Source organism: Panthera uncia, chromosome E1 (assembly GCF_023721935.1).
Source record: "Panthera uncia isolate 11264 chromosome E1, Puncia_PCG_1.0, whole genome shotgun sequence".
In the NCBI taxonomy this organism is placed as follows: Eukaryota; Metazoa; Chordata; class Mammalia; order Carnivora; family Felidae; genus Panthera; species Panthera uncia.
In genome coordinates, this window is record NC_064814.1 from 19,786,553 (window position 1) to 19,807,178 (window position 20,626).

Sequence of the window (20,626 nt, forward strand, 5' to 3'; positions counted from 1 at the left end):
CTTTAATCAACACTAATGACAGTAAAACCAACTCCCAGCTACAAGATAAATAAACTCTGGGGAGCTAACACACAGCACGGGGACTATAATTAACAATACTGTAGTCTATACTTCTACGATGCCAAAGAGAGTAGATCCTAAATGTTATCACCACACACTCAAAAAAACCATACTTATGTGAAGGCACAGAGGTATTAAGTAACCTCATGGTGGTCACAGTTTTGCAATTCATACCTATTTCTAAGCATCGCATCGTACACCTTAAATTCATATACGTTATATGCCCATGAAAGCTCAAGGGGAGAAAACCACTAATGACGGTAAGGATCGCGATCATACGAGGCCTGTGTTCAACAGCCAGAGTCATAAACGCCCTCCTGCAAAGTGCCCCAGGTCCAAGGTCAAACTCCCTGCAAGCACGGGTCTCCTGAGCACACAGCAGCAAAAACTCAATGAGCCAGATTCTCAGTCCGCCTGACGTTCTCCGTTCTCCCGGCTCCCCAAGGAGCCGTCCCTGCAAGTTCATCCTTTTCACACACACTCTCAATCTGAGCCCATTTTCTCCGTCTTCGGTGTGTTAAAAATATTTCATATTTGAATTCACTTTATTTGGTTTTAATTACCCCATTAGGGCTCCTGCCTCGGTGGTTCAGTCTGCTGTTTGTTTTCTGCTTTCCAGGACTACCCTCTGGGAATAGCACAAAACCTGGGGCTTCTCCACCTCTACCTTGGGTTTCCCACATGGATTTTACTGGTTATTTCTAGCTGTAAAAATAGCTTTCCGGGGGGCGCCTGGGTGGCAGTCGGTTAAGCATCTGACTTCAGCTCAGGTCACGATCTGGTGGTTCATGAGATCGAGCCCCCCGTCGGGCTTTGCACGGACCGTGCAGGGTATGCTTGGGATTCTCTCTCCCTTTCTCTCTCTGCCGCTGTCCCACACTCTCTCTCTCTTTCTCTCAAAATAAGTAACAGCTTCCTCTTGACGGATATAAGAGTACCTCTGTCCTGTTAAGGGTCTGTCTACATTGGGATGGTACAGGAGAGGGTTCTGAACTTTTCTAACAGACAGAGAGAGAGTTTGGGGAGAGGGGTAAGTCTTAGGAAATGGTATGGACTTTCAGATCAGGCCCAGGTCCAATTACAGGTTCTGTCACTCATTGGCCATATGACTTTGCATGAGTTATTTAGCACTTCAAAGCCTCTTTCCTCCCTTGTAAAAGGGGATTAAAAGGGGGGGAGGGGATTAAATGAGATAATACACACAGGTGACTGGCATATAGGAGAGGCTCAACATCCAGGGGCTCCTGACTGGGGTTCACACACTACTGCTGACAGCAGGCATGGTATGGGGTTACCCCAATCACAAGGTAAAGGACAGGGTGCCCGTCAATATCTGGGACATACTTATGCTAAAGAAGCTATCTGTTGTTTATCTGAAATTCAGATTCAGCTGAACACCCTGTATTTTTATTTGCTAAATCTCATAAACTGGTCAATATCATTATTACTTAGCCAAAGGCCATTTAAAAAAAAAAAAAAAACATTAAAGGGGCACCGGGGTGGCTCAGTCGGTTAAGCGTCTGACTTCAGCTCAGGTCATGATCTCTCAGTCTGTGAGTTCGAGCCCTGCTCTGGGCTCAGTGCTGACAGCTCGGAGCCTGGAGCCTGCTTCAGATTCTGTGTGTCCCTCTCTCTCTGCCTCTCCCTCTCTCTCTCTCTCTCAAAAATAAATAAAACATTAAAAAATGTTTTTAACATTAAAATGAAGTTATTAAAAATACACACACACACACACACACACACACACACACACACACATTTCTAAGCCACTCAAAGAAACCCACTTCCTGTTCCTGGCAACATAAGACATAAACATTTTTTTCTCCCTGTAATTCATGCACAAACCCCCTGCTTTCTCAACACTTGGCCCTCCTGGTGGGAAGTCACTTCTTTATTCCTCATCCGAGTGACACATTTGCCTACAGGAAGATACTCTGCCTTAGGAATCTTCAAATGTCATGCATTCTTGGAATTCTAACTTGTTATTTTTCTCCCATGGAGCTACCCAAATAGGGACACATCTATGGCCTGTTTACACAGCTCTGTGGCCGGCTTGCTGGCCTCAAAACCCGGGTTTTGGCTGCAGACAATTATCAGGCCATGCCCTGAAGAGACCCTGGGGCCGCTGCAGACGGGGAGGTGGAAAGGGAGGAGGAGGGGCCAGCAGGGACCCTGGGATCGGGCAGCCAGGCAGGAACACACGAAGAAACAGAGGCGAGGGTCTGGCAAGCCACAGGGTGAAACACAAGATGGGGACAACCGTGAGGAATCAGGGAACACAGGCATTAAGAGCAGGGAGAGGGTCAAAAGTCAGCAACCAGGAAGTCTGGGGACTGACGCAGTTAACGCAGAGCAGACGAGACTAGAGATGGGAGGCCAAGGAGACAAGAATCCCAGGTTGCCACCTGCCCTGCCTCGGACTTCCTGACCAGGCGCAGATTACACAATTTGCAGGGTCGGGTGAAAAATGCACACGCGGGGCCCCTTGTCCAAAGAAAGCATGAAGAATTTTAAGGACGCCTGGCCCACGGGGAGCTGTCCGCCAACATCAGCCACCGGAGCGGTCCCCTTCCAGCCAGCGCCGGTCATGAGAAGAAAGTCGTTTGTCCCCAGTCGGTGGGAGCAAATGGGGGCTTTCTCTCACTGAGGGCTCCAGGCTGGGGGCTCTGAAGCGCAGAGTATTTAACCCTATGGAGCCACATTTCTGTCTTTCACCCCAAGACTGGTGTGCACGCCAGCGTGAACAGTGCTGTTCAGTGGCCTAGACCAGAGAGGCCTCCCCTTCCCACCGGTAGAAATGGAAGACGGTGTGAGGGTGGAAGACGACATTGGCTAAGTACAGCCCCCGAAAACAGGGTCTAGGGTCGAGGGGACCCATAGATTAGTCCACTCACAGCATGGCGGCAGCTACCATAATGACAGCTACTGTCTGTGCAGCGACCTCTACGTGACAGATACCATCCTAGACACTTCACGTAAGTGAGCTCACGTGATCCTCCGAGGAAGGGGCTCTTGTTACCCCCATTTTATAGGTAAGGAAACTGAGGCTTTGAGTGACTCAAAAGCTTATCCGAGATCACATGTCCAGGGAGAGGCAGGGCTGGGATTCACCCTGATGTCAAAGCTCTCTTCAGCACGGCACACCGGTCCTCACCACGACAGGACCATCGTCACCCTGTCAGGGTCAGGGGAGGAAGGGCCAGCCCCGGGCACCCCACTGCTCACGGCCTGGCTACTGCCCGGCTGCCATGATGTCACCTCACTGAAATAAAGGGAAGATGGGGGCCGAGTGTGCCACAAGGTATGGGACCCGAGAGAAGACACGCTCTCTGGGTGCAGCCCTCGGCCCACAGCCAGTTCCCCCCAGGGCTGGGCAGCCACACCAATCAGAGGCCACCAGCCTAAGGAGGTGGGGCACCCAGAGCCCTAGACACCTGCCAACCTAACAGTTTTCTTTCTTGTGCCTGATGCTGTTCATTTCTTTTGGGTTATTTGCCTCCATTTAAGGAAAACAGGTATCTTTTCTAGAATCCACTAATTCTCAGAAATGGCCTCTCTCTCTTCAAACCAGCAACGAGAGCTCTTCTCTGAAATAAGACACCAATCTGAAAGCCCGAGGCCTCATGGAGACACTTCACGTTCTTGTGACCCTCTCCCCTCAGGGCAGATCAGCCCAGACAAACAGGGGACGTTCAGTTAGACGGTGGGAAATGTCGCCAACAGATCCAACATGGCGCCAGCCTCCATTCCCCGCCACAGCCGGGCCTCACAACACGCCGAGGCTGGCTGAGCAGGAGAGGCCCCGCTCGCACGAGAATTACGGGTTTTTATTCTTCTGAATATTCCAGAGCAGCCAGAGTGCAGACAGGACAAAGAGAGCTGGTGGGAGAGAGAGAGAGAGAGAGAGAGAGAGACAAGATGAAGGGCAAACAAAGTGAAAGAGCCCCCGTGTCAGACATGCCCATGGTGAAGACAGCCCTCAGCCTCACACACCGTCTGGCTCTCTGACTCTGAGCTGAGAGTATTGCCAGCGTCTGGCTAGAAGTGGGTGGTGAATGCCAGAAGGCAGGCTCTCCTCCTGGCCTGACCGCCCGTGAGCCGAAAGATGCTTCCTCAGCGAGGAGGGGGTCTGGCCAGGCTCCTTGAAGTTACCCCCAAGGAGCACAGAGGACAGAGGACCTCGGCTCCTCTGCTGTCCTCCCAGAGCTGGAATTAAAGGCCTCCCACATCACAGACACACACACACACACACACACACACACACACACAGAGGTGAGCCAATTCCCAACAGCCCAGGGTCAGAGAACAGTGATGCACTTTCCACCCATGCCCTCCCCTCCTCCACACCACAGAGGTTTCTAGAACTGCCACTTATCCATTTAAAAAAAAAAAAAAAAAGCACATCTTCCACCTCAGTTCAGTATTTTCCTTGATAATTCTGTTTCCATAGCAACCTAGCCTACTAGGCCTCAGCAATTATCTGTCGTCTGATCATGGGAATGTGGAAAAAGCTGTGAAGGCTGACAGTGCCATATATGTGTCAAAGGAAGGGTCACTTTAAGTTGTTGACCAAGGGACCTAGCAATGCTCAAGGGGACACCGCTCTCTGGGAACTCAATGCCCCCTCTCCATGTGGACCCCATCCCTAACCTCTGTCTCACGCACTGGTGGTCCCCACAGCCATCTTGAGTTCCAGGTCCCTTCTTCTACCTTTCTGGCACATTCCCCCCACCTCCCAACTCAAGACTTTAGGCACCACCAAGGTTTACAGGTGACACACGAGGCTAAAATGACCCCTTGCTGCCCAAGGACATTAGAAGGAGAGCAATGAAACTGTCTAAGACGAGCTTAAGTGGGTTTCAGGCTCCATGGATCTCAACTGGGCCCATCTTGTCCCTCAGGGCACCCTGGACAATGTCTGAAGACACATGTGATTATCAGGACTGGGAGTCTGGCAGGGAAACGCATGGAGTTACTGGCACCCAGGGATGCTACTCAACATCCTACAACACGTAGGCAATCCCTCAAGGAATTATCTGGCCCCAAAGATAGTGCCGTGCTTGATGCTCGCTCTTTCAACAGCTTATGCCCTGCATTTCTTTAAATAAAAAAATGGTCAGGGTGCCTGGGTGGCTCAGTCGGTTGAGCGTCCGACTTCGGCTCACAGTTTGTAGGTTCAAGCCCCGTGTTGGGCTCTGTGCTGACAGCTCAGCCTGGAGCCTGCTTCGAATTCCATTTCCCTCTCTCTCTGCCCCTCCCCTGCTCATGCTCCCTGTTTCTCTCTCTCTCTCATAAATAAATAAATAAATAAATAAATAAATAAGCAAACAAATAAATAAACGAAATTTAAAGATAGATAGATAATTGTCATAGAAAAATGGCCATCCATCATAAATGGTGGCCTATCTGGGAAAAGGGTCCTTGCAAAACTAAGAGCATTAAGAGAATCTTTGCAAAGGCCCCCACCCTACTGAGATGCAAAAGAAAGAGTGACATTCTAGGTCACATGGATTAAGGTTTAAATTCAAAGTTGATTCAAGGGTTTTGAGCCTGGGGCCTCTAGTCTCCAGGGGATCTGGGACCTGGCTGAAGTTGTGTGCAAAATGTCTGTCTGGGCATCTTTGGGCAGAATGGGTTCATAACTTTCATCAGATTTTCTTTAAATTTTTTTTAATGTTTATTTTTGAGAGAGAGAGAGAGAGAGCGAGCCAGGGAGGGGCAGAGAGAAAGGGAGGCACAGAATCTGAAGCAGGCTCCAGGCTCTGAGCTGTCAGCACAGAGCCCAACGCAGGGCTCGAACCCACGAACTGTGAGATCATGACCTGAGCCGAAGTCGGACGCTTAACCGACTGAGCCACCCAGGCACGCCACTTTCATCAGATTTTCAAAGGAACTGCCTCGTAAAAGTCTGAAGACCAACCACCTAGATCCTATTCGCACTGACCTGCACTCTACATTCTCTCATCTCCCATCATGCAAGACCCATGGCCTCCCCCCTTCCCAACACTGGTATCACAAGATATCTCTTGGTAGCCTTAAAGGGGAGATATCATTGCCCCCACAGACAAAAATAGGCAATAGACATACGGACACCTTCCCAGCCTAAGAACCTGACCTTGGCCCTGCCCAAAGTATGCAGCAGAGACCTACCTGGTTTACCTGAACTTCATTCGGATTCGTCACTCGGTCCAGGCCATAGTCCAGCACATTGTTCATTCCCGGCTGAATGGAATAAAAACAACATAAGAACCACCACTGGAAAAGCCTCTACTTTATTATGATTCACTTTGGGTCTTCACCAAGCTGCCAGTTATGAGACTGAGCTAAGAAGGGCTTATGGCTTACCCCACAGGGTACTACAAGCTATCGTAAGATGCTCTAGGTGAGCTGTTAAGCTTCATGGGTTTGTTCCACTACCACAGCATCTCCAGAACCCAACACAATAGGATGGATGGGTGGATAGGTGTATGTTTGGCGAGGGGGGGGGGCGGTGAATGGATGGATAGATTTATGGATGGATGGATGGTTGGATGGATGAAAGGCAATATGGATGGATGGATGGATGGATGGATGGATGGATGAATGGATGGTTGGCTGGATGGATGAATGAAAGGCAATGTGGATGGATGGATGGATGGATGGATGGATGGATGGATGAACAGGCGGATGGAGAGAGGGAGGGAGGGAGGGAGGGATAAAACTCAAACTCGGTAAGAGTTCACTGGGATTTGTCCATAGGACTCTGACTCCTCTGGGAGTGCTCCTTCCCCACCCTACAGTGCAGTACTTTGAAGAGTCCAGGCTCCCGTCAGGCACATTTGGGTTCCAATCCTGGATCTGCCACTTCCTAGCTGTAAGGAAGATTTTGGAAACTATTTCTCCTCTCTACACTTGCTACCTCTCCCGAGAACTGGAGATGATCTCTCCTACCTGTCAAGTTCTTGTTGAGGATTTAGCAAGATGACATGTGAAGCTCTCACCAGACAGTAGCTATTACTGAGCAAGGGCTCGGACCCATTTTAGGATCATGTATGTAAAGGCCTGGCCCCAAACGGGCCTCAGTCTTTACCAGTTCCCTTCTCCATCAGGCAGCCAACTCTCCAGCCAATCTTGCTCGGTCTCTCCCAATTCCTTGGCCAACAAGTTGGGTCTTTCACTTCCTTCTCTGTTAGTTTGGTGCAGGCAACCATCAAATTCTCCATATGTGTGCTTAACCAGGCCTTCCACACTGATGCAGACGCCAGAGGCTGCCGAACTTTGTCCCCATCAGATTCAACCCCAATGGGATTCGCCACATTTTTAGCTCAGAGGCATGATTGCCCAATAAAATATACGGTGCTGAGTTAAGTGTGAATGTCAGATAAACAACAAAGAATTCTGATTCGTTATTTACATAAAAACGCATTCCACGTGTTTTTAATGTAAATATACAATAAGCATAAAAATTTTGCGACACAAATCATTTGCTGTTTATCTGAAATTCCAATTGAACTGGGCATCTTCTATTTCGCTTGCTAAATCTGCCAGCTTAGCTCAGCGGGCTACCACGGGGGCAGATACTGGGCACACCGACTAGGCAAGGAAGAGAAAAAAGAAAGAAGTAGAAAGTGGGTGGGGAGAGAGAGAGAGGGGAAGGGAGCGGCCATCGTTACTCTCACACGTGGGCTTCCATCAACAAATATTTATCAGGCACTTCCCATGGCTGACATTGCGCTCAGCCCAGAGAGCCCCTGGCCAACGTGACACCTCGAGGCATCCCCAGATGGCATCTCAAGGCACTTCCAGTCTTGTGGGCGAGGCAGCCCCTTGGCAATTAGTCACACACCCCCACCCAGGGGACTGCCTTTCTCCCTCTGCTGGTTTGGAAGGCTCCCAGCCTCCACTCATTCATTCCTTTACTCGTCAGGTAGCATCAAGTGCTCATTCTCCACGGCGGTCACCACTGCTGATGCCGTTTCTGGCGCACAAGAGGGTGCTCGACGAAGATAACCCAGAGCTGACCGCCAGCTCACAGGAAACAGGGCGAAGACATCCCTGCAGTGGGCGGGCGGCCAGCAGGTAAGGAGACGCGCAGATGTGCCCAGGGCCGCTGCCACACGCGGGAAGCCCGCAGAGACGGTCCCCCTGCGGTGAGTGCCGGCGGGTGACGCCCAAGAACACCTCTTGGGCGTCGGCCAAAGAGGCGATTTGCTAAATGGCTCACAATTCGGGTGAGGAAAGGACCCTTGTACCCCCAAAGACTGCTCCGCGAGGAGGCGACATCCCCAGAATCAGCGTTCCAGAGCAGAGCCAGGCTGGGAGCTGACGAACACTTCTTGGTGACACGCCACACGTCCCTCCTGTGCCTTGTCCTCCTCTCCCTCATCATCTCTCTTTCCCCTAACGTATCAGTTCAGACCCTTCCGGCGCATGGAACAGAAAACAAGTAACAAAATGCCACACGGTTCCATAAACAAAATAAAGCAGGGGGAAGACAGAGAGGAGGCTGCACCAGGGGACGAGTCCTGGCTGGAACATCACTTCTACGGAGAGGTGCTCCCGGGCCCTGATCTGCCTCGAGACCCCTGCCTCTTTTGCGCTGTGCTGGCGTGCTGTATGGTACACACCCATGGTGCAAAGCTGTCCTTCTTCGTCCCCCCGCCAGACCGCGAGCCCCGTGAGGGCGGTCCTGGCTTAGAATTCAAATACCCCCATTGCCTAGGGGGCACTTGGCCCAGAGAGGGCATTTCTGATCATCTGGATCAGAGTATGTGGAGTTTTCCATCGGTTTTTATGACATAACGCTCTACGTCAGACCATTTTCCCAGGCCAACAAATGGCCTTTGAAAATGCTATTTTAGTAATTTAATGATTTAATCGCAATGGTCCTTCATATGGATATAATCTTATATTTAAAGGTTTTTTGGGTTTTTGTTTTTGTTTTTTTTTGAGAGAGAGAGAGAGCAAGAGAAGGAGAGAGACAGAGAGAGAGAGAGAGAGAGAGAGAGAGAGAGAATCCTAAGCAGGCTCCAGACTCAGTGGGGACACACAGACACAGGGCTCGATCCCACAACTGTGAGCTCACGACCTGAGCCAAAATCAAAAGCTGGATGCTTAACCGACTGAGCCACTCAGGCGCCCCTTAAAGATTTAAATCTAGGGGCGCCTGGGTGGCACAGTCGGTTAAGCGTCCGACTTCAGCCAGGTCACGATCTCACGGTCCGTGAGTTCGAGCCCCGCGTCAGGCTCTGGGCTGATGGCTCGGAGCCTGGAGCCTGTTTCCGATTCTGTGTCTCCCTCTCTCTCTGCCCCTCCCCCATTCATGCTCTGTCTCTCTCTGTCCCAAAAATAAATAAAAAAGTTGAAAAAAAATTAAAAAAAAAAAAAAAAAGATTTAAATCTATTGAGGTGCCTGGGTGGCTCAGTCGGTCAAGCATCCGATTTGGGCTCAGGTCATGTTCTCGTAGTTCCTGAGTTCGAGCCCCACGTTGGTCTCTGTGCTGAAAGCTTGGAGCCTGGAGCCTGCTTGGGATTCTGTCTCCCTCTCTCTCTGCCCCTCCCCAACTCGTGCTCTGTCTCTATCTCTGTCTCTGTCTCTCAAAAGTAAATAAAATGTTAAAAATTTTTTAAAAGATTTAAAGCCATTTATTTACTTAAATTTATTTTGCCATCTCGCTGTTGTTGGACATTCAGCCCAACCTTGACAGGAAACGGAAGGCAGCCACTCTCTTCTCTGGTGACCGGGCAGAGTTCGCAGTTGACGTGAAGGCCATTTAGCTTGATACTCAGACAAGCGACCGCGTGATTTAAAGCACACACCACCTGCATCCCTGGACCATATCCTTCATGTATCCATGGTCCAGACGTCAGCGACCAGATCCTCGAGAGACCCAGAAGTCACAGCCGGTGCAGCAAAGACGCACGGAAAGCCCCCAGGTGACTTCTCTGAAGGAACCGTTCTCCCTCGTTCTCCCTCTGCTGCCTTACACAAGTAACTCTTGTTGGCATCCTGCCCGGATGCAGCAGGTTAAAAAGTGGGAGGGGAACATCACTTTCCTTCATCATTCTCCCCTTCTAGACCCAGTCCCCAGCACATCCATGCTGAGGTACAGGTAGCGTTTGGGCTCAGGATGGGGGTTGGGCCGGATCCCTCAGCCACCACCTTCCATCCCACATCTCGAGGGTGGTCTTGGCCTCTGTCTGTGCTGATATCCCTGCTACAGCATCTGGCACCACATTCCCACCACCCCCTTAACCAATCGCCCCGCGCTGTGCCCCCTCGGCACTTAAGCCTTACCTCTGGAGCAGTGCTGCTAGCCTGTTACCACGATTTGGATTTTGCACCCCCCGAGCTGGGAGAGGGGACCACGTGCGGGCGCACCTCCTAGAGCGGGAGCTCGTCAGACAGATGTGGATTCACATCCCAGTGCTGTGCAACCTACTGACCATCTCTGAGCCTTGATCGCCGGCCCCGTCGGGATAACAGCGACGGGGAGACTCCCTATTGGGCGGCATTGTCATCAGGTAAGTGGGATCATCCTCACCAAGGGCTTAATATGGGCAGGGGCTTGAGGACTTTTTAGCAGTTGTTTTACGCCCAGAACCCACCTCAGCTGGCCCGGAGTCAGGGCCCATGAAGGTTTCACGGATCACTGAACACACAAGGGGACGGCTGGGTAACAGCAAGCCATGTCCCACGCTATGACAGTTGGTTCCAGACAGTCCACACACAGTTGGTTCTAGACTCCACGGAGCCAAAAGCTTTGTTTGCCTGGCTGGCTTTTCTCCCACTGAGGTGACAGTTTGTTTGGGTCTCCTGGAGACAGTCTGACAGTCCCTAAGCCCCTGGGCTTCGTGGGTCTGTCAGTCCAACTGCTCGATTTCTACCTAGGCTGAGACAGACTTCAAGCAGGACGCCCCTCAAACAGAACATTCCACCGGGAGGCGGGCCGTGTTTTAAGAAAGTCGGGGAGATGGGGGCGCCTGGGTGTGGCTCAGTTGGCTAAAGGTCCAACTTCGACTCAGGTCTCACGGCTTATGAGTTCGAGCCCTGCATCGGGCTCTGTGCTGATGGCTCAGAGCCTGGAGCCTGCTTCGGATTCTGTGTGTGTGTGTCTCTCTCTCTCTCTCTCTCTCTCTGCCCCTCGCCCCACTCACACTCTCTCTCTCTCTCTCAAAAATAAATAAACATTTTAAAAAGTTAAAAAAAAAAAAGTTGGGGAGAGCAGGAGCCAGATGCTCCCCAGCCTCATCTTTGACTTCTGGTCCAGCTTTGGCTTGGGGGGCAGCACTGACGGAGACTGGATGCGAGAACAGTTTTGCGTCCACAGGGTTTTACGACTGCCCCGGGTACACCAGAACGTCACGGCGAACTTGGCTCCCTGGCGCTATCAAAGAGGGACTGGGTACCTTGGAACCCTGGCATCATGTTCATTGGAGCAGCAGTGATTCATGCGATGCGCTAATGACCGGGGAGGTTACAAAAAGGCCTTCGGATGCGCTAAGACATCACGGGACACTGTCGTGGGCGGCATAAGAGCAGAGGGACCGGAGAGAGAGCTCCTCTGACACTCACTAGCTGTGCAACTTTGGCAACATCCCTGAGCCTCAGCATCCTTATCAGCAGAATGGGACCAATAATACCACCTTCTACACGGGGCTGCAAAGATGAGATGAGGGAACAGATGCAGAAGGATGCTCGCACAGTGCCCAGCACACACTTATGTGCTCAGTTGGGTCTGCTGTGATTGATGACGATGATGGCGGCGGCAACAGTCACAATGGTGCCGGTGGAGGCGGAGGAAGCGGGATCAGTGGTGGTGGGTTGGAGGCGGCACAGGTGATGGTAGAGGCAGTAATCACAGAGTCGCCTTGTCAAATTCAGCGACTTGTGCATCATACCGTGAGGAGCCACTCGGCCAGTTGCCTGGGGCGGGGGCTGAGAGCTTTCCCCAAGACATGGGGAGAACTCAGATCATCTGGTTTTCACTCTGTTCCCTACAGGCCTCGTGGTTGCGAGGACAGAGGGGAGGAGAGAGACCCGGGGCGGATCCTGTGCACAGCCCGTCGATGTCACGTCGCAAGAGATGCAGTCACCCAGCTATTTCCCCACCACGGAGTCTCTGCATGTACCACGGAAGCCATTCTCCACCGTGCAAGGAGCAGGGTCCCCTCCATCACGAGTGCCACGGGCACCAGGACATCTTGCCAGATGAGTGGCTTACCCGCCATTTGCCCTTATCCTCACCAAGGCTCCCCAGTTAGGAACAGATGACAGGAGGCAGGCTGAACAAAGATGTCACTCCTGAGCTACGAAGGGGAGGGGTGGGGAAGGCGTGCTTGGCTGTCTCTCCAGGACCCTGTCACCCCAGTCGGCACTCCTTCACCCAGGGGACCTGTGTCAGGCGTCAGCTAACTGGTTTGTCTAGGGGAAGGAAGCCTGAAACAAAGCAAAGCCCAACAAGCTTCTTGGGGATCAACCCAGGACCTTGACCTCAGCAGCGAGGCGTGCAAATCGATGCCCCCCCAGATGGCACACCGCATGCGATATCTGGTTCTGAATGTAGAAAGAAAATGGCCCAAATGGCCCAAATCTGACGAGCTCCAAGTTCAAAACCCCAGAAGCTTTGGCACCATGACCGACCCAGCTCACGTGCTGGTTCTGAGAATTCGGCCACCTGGCAAGCAGGAAAAGTGGAGGAAGAAGAGGAATGACATTTGCGTTCGCTTTTCAGAATCCCTGTAGCGACCTGTGGGCAGCACCTGGGTCTGACACTGGAGTAAACTGAGGCAGCAGAGTTAACCCCAGTGGGTGACAGGGAAAGCACGCTTCTCTGCCGGGAGGCGGGACTACCACTTCCCGGGTAACCAGCGGTAACAAGTGACGTCACTTATACGCAGCTTGTCTCTCTGGGCCACTTAAAGTCCCCGAGCTCTGAGCAGGGAGGCACAGCACACACTCCTTCCCTCTAGCCCCCTCCCACCTCAGCTGCTGGGGAAGGATCTAGAAAAGCAAATGGAGAGGGAGCAAGAGACACAAGGCATGGCTTCCAGTTCCCTGCAGCATTTTACATGGAGCCTGGGTTCTAGTTTTTTCTTCCCGTGCTCCTTTTCCAAGGTATCATGGCGCACACACACACACACACACACACACACACAATTCCACCTCTTATAAAAGGCAAGCTCATTCAGGTTCCTCCCACGGCTGCCTTCACTTAGACCCAACACCAACAGACCAACAGATGAGCCACAAGCTCATTCCTTCCGAGCCGTCTCTTTCCTCTTCCACCGAGAGGCACCTGGATGTTAACCCAACACTAAGCCACCACTCTTGCTGATTCAGTTCCAGCCCCAGAGGGAGATGAGCCAGCAAAAGGGACGGTGAGGACAGGGTGACAGATGGGTGGGACCAGGAAGGATAATACTCACAGGGCATCGGTGGACCAGCCAGTACGCCTTCTCCTGGCAATCCAACGCATACCTGTCTGCTTTATTCCTTTCCTTCCCAGTCCTGAAAAACCAAAAGCCGCATCAAGGCCAGTGAGACTTTGCTCTGTTTGCTCAGTGATGCAGCCCATCCCCAAAGCCCCAGACCACTCCCCCCGCCTCTCCAAGTCATCGGTGTTTGCCCATAATTGTAACAATGACAGCAAACACTAATATCACCTTCACGTGCTTGGTCCTCTCACGCGTGTGAACTCACGTAATCCCCCCCAGTGACCTTGTCTCACCTCGCAGCTCGATGGACTGAAGTAAAGACAGACTGAACGCCCCACGGAGGGTCACAGTGGCAGCAAGGGGCAGAGCACCGCGCTACCCGACAGCCCTGTGCTGCTACGCAGCCACGCCACCGTGACTCAGCCCCAGAATCGAATCCCCTCCACCTTCACCACCACAGCGAGTGCGGACGACATTCAGGGTTGATGACATTGGACCACCTGGCTTAACATTTCCCTGCTTCGATAAACACCGTGGTCAACACCCGGACAAGTGGCAGCAGGCAATGCCAGAGCTTGCTACCAGGGATGATGCTGGGCCTTGGGTGGGGGTGGGGGCGGGGGGGGGGTCGTGTGTGTCTCCCTCCCGGTCATTCCCGCTCTGTCACTTCACAGAGTTCGTGCCAAGTCGGGGTTTTTTCCAAACCCAACTGATTATGGTGAAAGGCTATGTATCTTCCCTCTTATCTCTCTCTCCCCCTTCTCCCATTATGGATAGGAAATGATGCTGTGCTCTCCTCCTACGGAAGCCGGGCGACATTAATTACGGTGCCAGGGGCCCCATTTGCCACTATTTCCACGGCGACCTGCACCCACGTGGCTATGCTGGTTTTCCAGGCAACGTGGGATGACGTACATGCCCTCCAGAAGACAGAGACAGCAGATTTATCCACCAGTGAATGCATCGTCAATAACATCATCACATCTAGAGGGCCAGGTGGGTGGAGAGTGCCATTCCAGTAGGGTGTTTTGCCAACTTCCTCTGGAAATTAAATATAAACACCATCCCTTCTCCTTCCCCTTGCCGGCCTAACTGGATTTTCCACCAGGTTAACTACCCCGAGTCCTCAGGAGGATGGGCCACAGACGGCCCGAGGCACTGTGGAGTTTCCACAATGCTGGAGAGTCTTATGAATACAGCCGATCGCTAATTTACAGTAATGGTCCTTTCTGGCTTCTTCTCTGGCTCTTCTGTGACCAGCATCAGACTGGCTGCTGTCAGCGCAGAGCCCGCTTCGGATCCTCTGTCCCTCTCTCTGACCCTTCCCTGCTTGTGCTCTCTTGCTCTCTCTCTCAAAAATAAATATTAAAAAAAAAAAAGAAGAAGAAGAAAGGGGCACATGAGTGACTCTGTCAGTTAAGCGTCTGACTCTTGATTTCAGCTCAGGTCATGATCTCATGCTTCACATGTTCAAAGCCTGCATCAGGCTCTGCATTGACCGCACGGAGCCTGATTGGGATTTCTCTTCCCTCTGTTGGCCCCTTCCCCGCTTGTGCTCTCTATCTCGAAGTAAATAAATAAATTTTAAGATATTAAAAGGAGAAAATAAAAAAAGAAATACAATTACATACTGCTTTATGAGCTCTAAGGAAAAGTTCAGGTGCTCTAATGCACAATCTCAGATGGCCCCTGTGGAGCTTGTTAATCTGTCTACAATTCCTTGGCATTCCTCCCATCGAGAGGAGGGTCTATGTCCTCCCCTCCTGGGACCCAGATGGGTTTCTTGTGGCTGTTTCAACCCAATATAATATGTCAGAAATGGCAAACTGCGATGTTTGAGGTTGGGCCCTAAAAGGTGGCACAGCTGCCATCCTCCTCACTGGAATATCTGCCCTTGAAGCTTCCAACCACCTGCAAGCAATGTGACTGCCCTAATGCCACCATGTTGTGAGGGAGCCCAAGCAGTCCAGAGGCTACAAGACGAGGACAGGAAATGCCCAGCCAGGTGCTGAGGGCCCCCAGCTCCAGCCCTCTCACCACAACCATGTGAGAGACTCAGATCCAGAACTGCCCAGCCAAGCCCTTCCCAAATTCCAGACCAACAGAAACCTTGAAAGATAATAAAGTGACTGTTGCTGTTTTGAACCACTTTTAGGATGATCTATGTGCAATAACAACGACTAATCAGAAAAGCCTCTTTGAGCATGTGACATTTGAACTGAGAGATCTCTCACTCTGAAGGGTGACAGGGCTCTATTTTTGTTTCAAAAATGGCAGCAGGGGCACCTGGGGGGCTCAGTCATCGAAGCGTCCGACTTCAGCTCAGGTCATGATCTCGTGGCTCGTGAGTTCGAGTCCCGCGTCAGGCTCTGTGTTGACAGCTCGGAGCCTGGAGCCTGCTTCGGATTCTGGGTCTCCCCCTCTCTCTGCCCCTCCCCCACTCACGCTCTGTGCGTCTCTCTCTCTCTCTCTCTCAAAACTAAATAAATATATTTTAAAAATAGGGGCACATGGGAGCAAAGAGGCCAACTGGGGGGGATACTGCCATGGCCTGGGTGACAGCAAGGTTGGTTCAACCAACTCAGGGGAAGGGGGGGCACACAGAGGAGGAGGAGGGTGGCAGGAATTTTGCCAGAAGTGGCAACAGGACTGGACGACTACACAGGGGGCATGAGGGCTTGTGGGCAGGAGGTAAATGGGGTTCCCTGTACTGATGGGGTAACACTAGAGGAAGAGGTTTGGGGTGCGAGGGAGCGAAACATTCAAATACGAACAAGTTATGTTTGAGTTGCGACATCAACATGCAATGAGTCTGGGATTCGGAATAGAGGTTTGTGTTGAGAGGCTCAGTATAACCAAATGGCTACCTCATGAGCCACCGACACATACACACAGCCAACCTAACTTTGTGGTGAGACCCTGTGTTTGTATTAATCGGGGTTCTGCAGAGAAACAGAACCGGTAGGAGATTAGATAGATAGATAGATAGGGGCAGAGTTTATTTGTTGAGTAACACACAACTGAGGAAGCTGGCAAGTCTAAATTCCACAAGACATGCCAGCAGGCTGGAGACCCAGGAAACGGCTGATGTTGCAACTTGAGTCCAAAGGCAATCTGAAGGCAGAACTACTTCTGCCTCAGAAAAACCTCAGTCTTTGGGGCACGTGGGTAGCTCAGTCGGTTAAGCATTCAACTTTGGCTCCCGATCTCACGATCTCACGGTTTGTGGGTTTGAGCCCCGTGTCGGGCTCTACGCTAACCGCTGGGAGCCTGGAGCCTGCTTCAGATTCTATGTCTCTCTCTCTCTCTCTCTCTGCCCCTCCCCACCCACACTCTGTCTCTCACTCTCTCTCAAAAATAAAAATTAAAAACAAAGATTAAAGGGGCACCTGGGTGGCTCAGTCGGTTGAGCATCCGACTTCGGCTCAGGTCATGATCTCGCCGTCTGAGTTTGAGCCCCGCGTCGGGTTCTGTGCCGACGGCTCAGAGCCTGGAGCCTAATTCAGATGCTGTGTCTCCCCCTCTCTCTGCCCCTCCTCTACTCACACTCTGTGTCTCTCTGTCTCTCAATAACAAATAAATGTTAAATTTGTTTTAAATATTGTAAAAAAAATAAAAAATTAAAAAAAAAAACCCTCAGCCTTTTTAGTTAAAGCCTTCAATTGATTAGATCAGGCCCACCCACACTACGGAGGTAATCTGCTTTACTCCAAGTCTACTGATGTGAATGTTAACCTCGTCTAAAAAATACCTTCACAGTGTCATCATAGACTGGTGGTGGCCCCGCTGTCTAGGTACCACGGCCTAGCCAAGTTAACACATAAAATTCGCCGCTGCACATCCTACAGCTGAAATCGGAGGCAGCCTTTGAGTTAAGCAATGGAATTGGTAGGGAAAAGCCAGTATCTCAGAAGGACGGAGTCTTTCCGGAATCGCTCATCCCAAAGCAGCTAGAAACGATGGAGGAGGGGATGCCTTATGACATGGCAACGCAGAGCTCTGTCCAGGCTAAGGCCAAGTCTGAGTGGTAGGGCCTGGGGGAGCCACTGAGAATAGCCCTGAGTTGCACACACAGCTAGGGCGTCCTGGAAGGCATGTCAGGATCGCTGGGCTATCCTGCTCAGAGCAGAGAGGTGGAGGAGGATGAGGCGGTTCCAGCCCAGTGTGGAACCCAGTAGAAACTCAAAACTGGTGCATCGACTAGACCTAAGTAACACTAGCCCAGCCTTGACCATTACCTCAAGAGCGACTTTGCCAAGGACTTTTTAACCTCTCTAAGCCTCCATTTCCCCATTTGTGGATGTGAGGGGTGACAAGAGTTCCTGCTGTGAGCACTTGCTCTCACCATCATAAACGGAGGCGGTACACGGAACTCACCAAATGAAACCTTATGAACAAACACAAGTGATGGGAGGTTAGAGCACTCCCCGCAGCTATTCTGCCTCAGGCACACCCAGGCAGAAACATGTCAGCGGCGAAAGACCCGCTCCAGGTCTCTCAGTAATGCTCCTCTACCTGAATTTAAAGCCTCAGAGCAGACAGTCCCTCTCCGAAGCAATAAAGCCATCTGCCATTAGAACTTTTATGTCCCCCCCCTGCCGCCCCGCCCCTAACAGGCACTTCTGCATAACAGCGCTCACCCTCTTGTGATGGCTAATTTTGTGTCAACTTCATTGGGCCATGGGGTGCCCAGAGAGTTGGTCAAATGTTATTCTGGATGTATCCCTGAGGATGTTTTCAGCTGAGGGTATTTTAAAGTTGAAGGCCTGAATGGAACAAAAAGACTGATCTCCCCCAAATGAGAGGGGATCCCTCCTGCCTGGTGGCCTTGAGCTGGGACATCAGTCTTTCCTTGCCTTCAGGCTCAGCTGAAACGTCAGCGTCCGGGCCTCCAGCTGCTTAGCCTCCAGATAAACCTATCACACCAGGGCTTCTGGATCCCCAGCCTGCCAGCCGTAGGTCATGTCACTTCGCAGCCTCTGTAGTTGTATGGGCCAATTCCTTACCATAAACCTCTGATATACATACATACATAGCCTAGTATTTCTGTTTCTGTAGAGAGCCCTAACCAATCCACCACTACTCGGATCCCAAGGCTCTTTGATGAGATTCCACTGTTCAGCCCAGCCACGCACCAGCAAGGGTAGACCTTCCAGAAACTGGACCTGCCTGGGCAAGTGAGGCTGACTGGACTCACCCATTTTGGTAATATCTGGTATTGGTCCCCAGGTATTCTTGACTCCCCCACATCACAGGCACACAGTAGGACTGTACATCCCCACCCAAAGGAGTTTAAAGCTGGGCACAGCCATAGGAGCCGCTTTGTCGCGCTAATGAATTGTGAACACAAGTGACATGCATCGCTCGTGACCCATACAGGCTCTGCCTCCCTCTACTCCAGCAACAGGCAAAGCCCGGATGGTGCCGCTTCTTCAGCACGGGTCCCAGAGTGGGCACAAAGCATGTCAGGGCCCCAGCTAAGCCGCAGTGGACATGAAGCGCAGGCAAGAAATGAACCCGTGGTTTCGTGCTCCTGAGGCTTGGGGGGCTGTTTGTTACGACAGCCTAACATCGTCCTGACGGATTCACTCTCTGCATCATTGACATCTGGCTCTCGTAGACAAGGCAGAGCCTTCACGGGGACTTCCGGCTCCAGTTCTGAAGTGGACGGCAGGCAAATGAGACCAGTCGTGGGTGGTTCTACTGTGCAAATCTGCTTTAGATCTTTTTATGGCTTCCCATGGCCCTTAGCGCTAAACCCTCTCCCGATCTGCTCCTGCTAACATGTCGGGTCTCACTTCTCTCGGTTCCAGGCTCTGTGCTCTCTGCTCCAGCTACACAAAACTGCATCAAGTGGGCATTCCCCCGATTCCAGACTCTGGTTCTCTCTGCTTTGAAGATCCTTCCTCTCACCTCGCCCTTCTTCTCCATCCGCCAGCACCACCCTTCCCCCCGGCAACCTCCTAGGCAGCCTCAGGTTCAATGCTGTTTCTCCGGCTCTCCTGCAGACACCTGTGTGAGACCTCATCTCAGTGTAGCATCACAGCCTGTTTGCTCGTCCACCTGACCCCAGACTGTGCCTTCATATTCCCCATGCCGAGCCCAGCGTTTGACAGTAAAAGCCCAATAAAGGTTTGTTACGATCAAAGGAAACAAAGAAGGAAAGGAGGGAGGAAGGACCAACAGACAAACGTGATCTTTCACTCACTTGTACTGTTCTTTGGCCTGCATAATGACAAAGTCCCACTTGTAGTTAATTTTTTTGTTCAAGAAGTTGTAATTTTCCTAGAAATGGAGAACAAAAAGAACGCTAAGCCCCACAACATAGGCTGTGTGCAGAAGGAAGCAAGCTCTAAGTCAATGAGGGCGTGCCCCTGGCTCTAGACGCAGCCAGAGGATCTCCCATCCCAGCTTTGCGAAGGCATTCACTCAGAAGGTAGCACTGAATTCTCAAAAAGCCTTCACAACAAAAGCCCTCACAAAAAGATCTAAAGCTTCTCAAAAAGCCACACCCTGGCTTGGATTTTTTTTTTAATAAATGTATCCCAAATCTGATTAGGAAGAGGGGAATCGTGTGAGGGGAAATGTAGAAACTCAGTATTCAACAACAGAGCATCACAAATGCACAAAGACAAATCCTAACATTGGTATGATGTGGGCCCTTCGAAATACATATTTGTAAAGAATAAAAACACAGCAAGATTGTTGCTGTCTGCACAGGAATCTAGCCTTTTGAGGGATGCGTGTGTTCTTTGAGAAATCTGACTCATGCGGCCTAAAACCAAAGCTACACTATTGTTTTCCCATCACAAACTCAAGTTCACATCTGTTTATCACATAATGTCCATTATCATGCATATTAATTGTCTCATTAATAGGACAGCGAACGGAAGGGAGTAGCTACTGTGTGTCCAGTAGCCACTGAGGCAAGGGCTTAAATTACAGCAGGAGAAACTGAAGCTTGACATGGGGAAGAATTTATTTCAGTAAGCTGCTTCCAAATAGATGGATGGATGAATAGTAGATGGATGGATGGTGGGTGGATGGATGGATGGTGGATGATGGATGGATGGGTGATGGATGGATGGATGGATGGATGGATGGTGGATGGATGGATGATGGATGGATGGATGGAAGAATGGATGGATGG

General features: G+C 51.2%; 1 protein-coding gene across 2 annotated transcripts in view; it reads right to left on the minus strand.

The window, feature by feature from the left end:
- Positions 1–20,626, minus strand: part of RGS9 (regulator of G protein signaling 9) — a 69,888-nt gene that overhangs the window by 30,100 nt on the left and 19,162 nt on the right. The window contains exons 7-9 of one of the 2 annotated variants that reach the window (XM_049637690.1): positions 19,685–19,761; positions 13,468–13,549; positions 6,211–6,282 (exon numbers count right to left, since the gene is read on the minus strand). In XM_049637690.1, coding sequence (XP_049493647.1) covers positions 6,211–6,282; positions 13,468–13,549; positions 19,685–19,761 — 231 coding nt within the window. The remainder of the gene's footprint in view (positions 1–6,210; positions 6,283–13,467; positions 13,550–19,684; positions 19,762–20,626) is intronic. The other variant, XM_049637691.1, reaches the window with a different exon arrangement.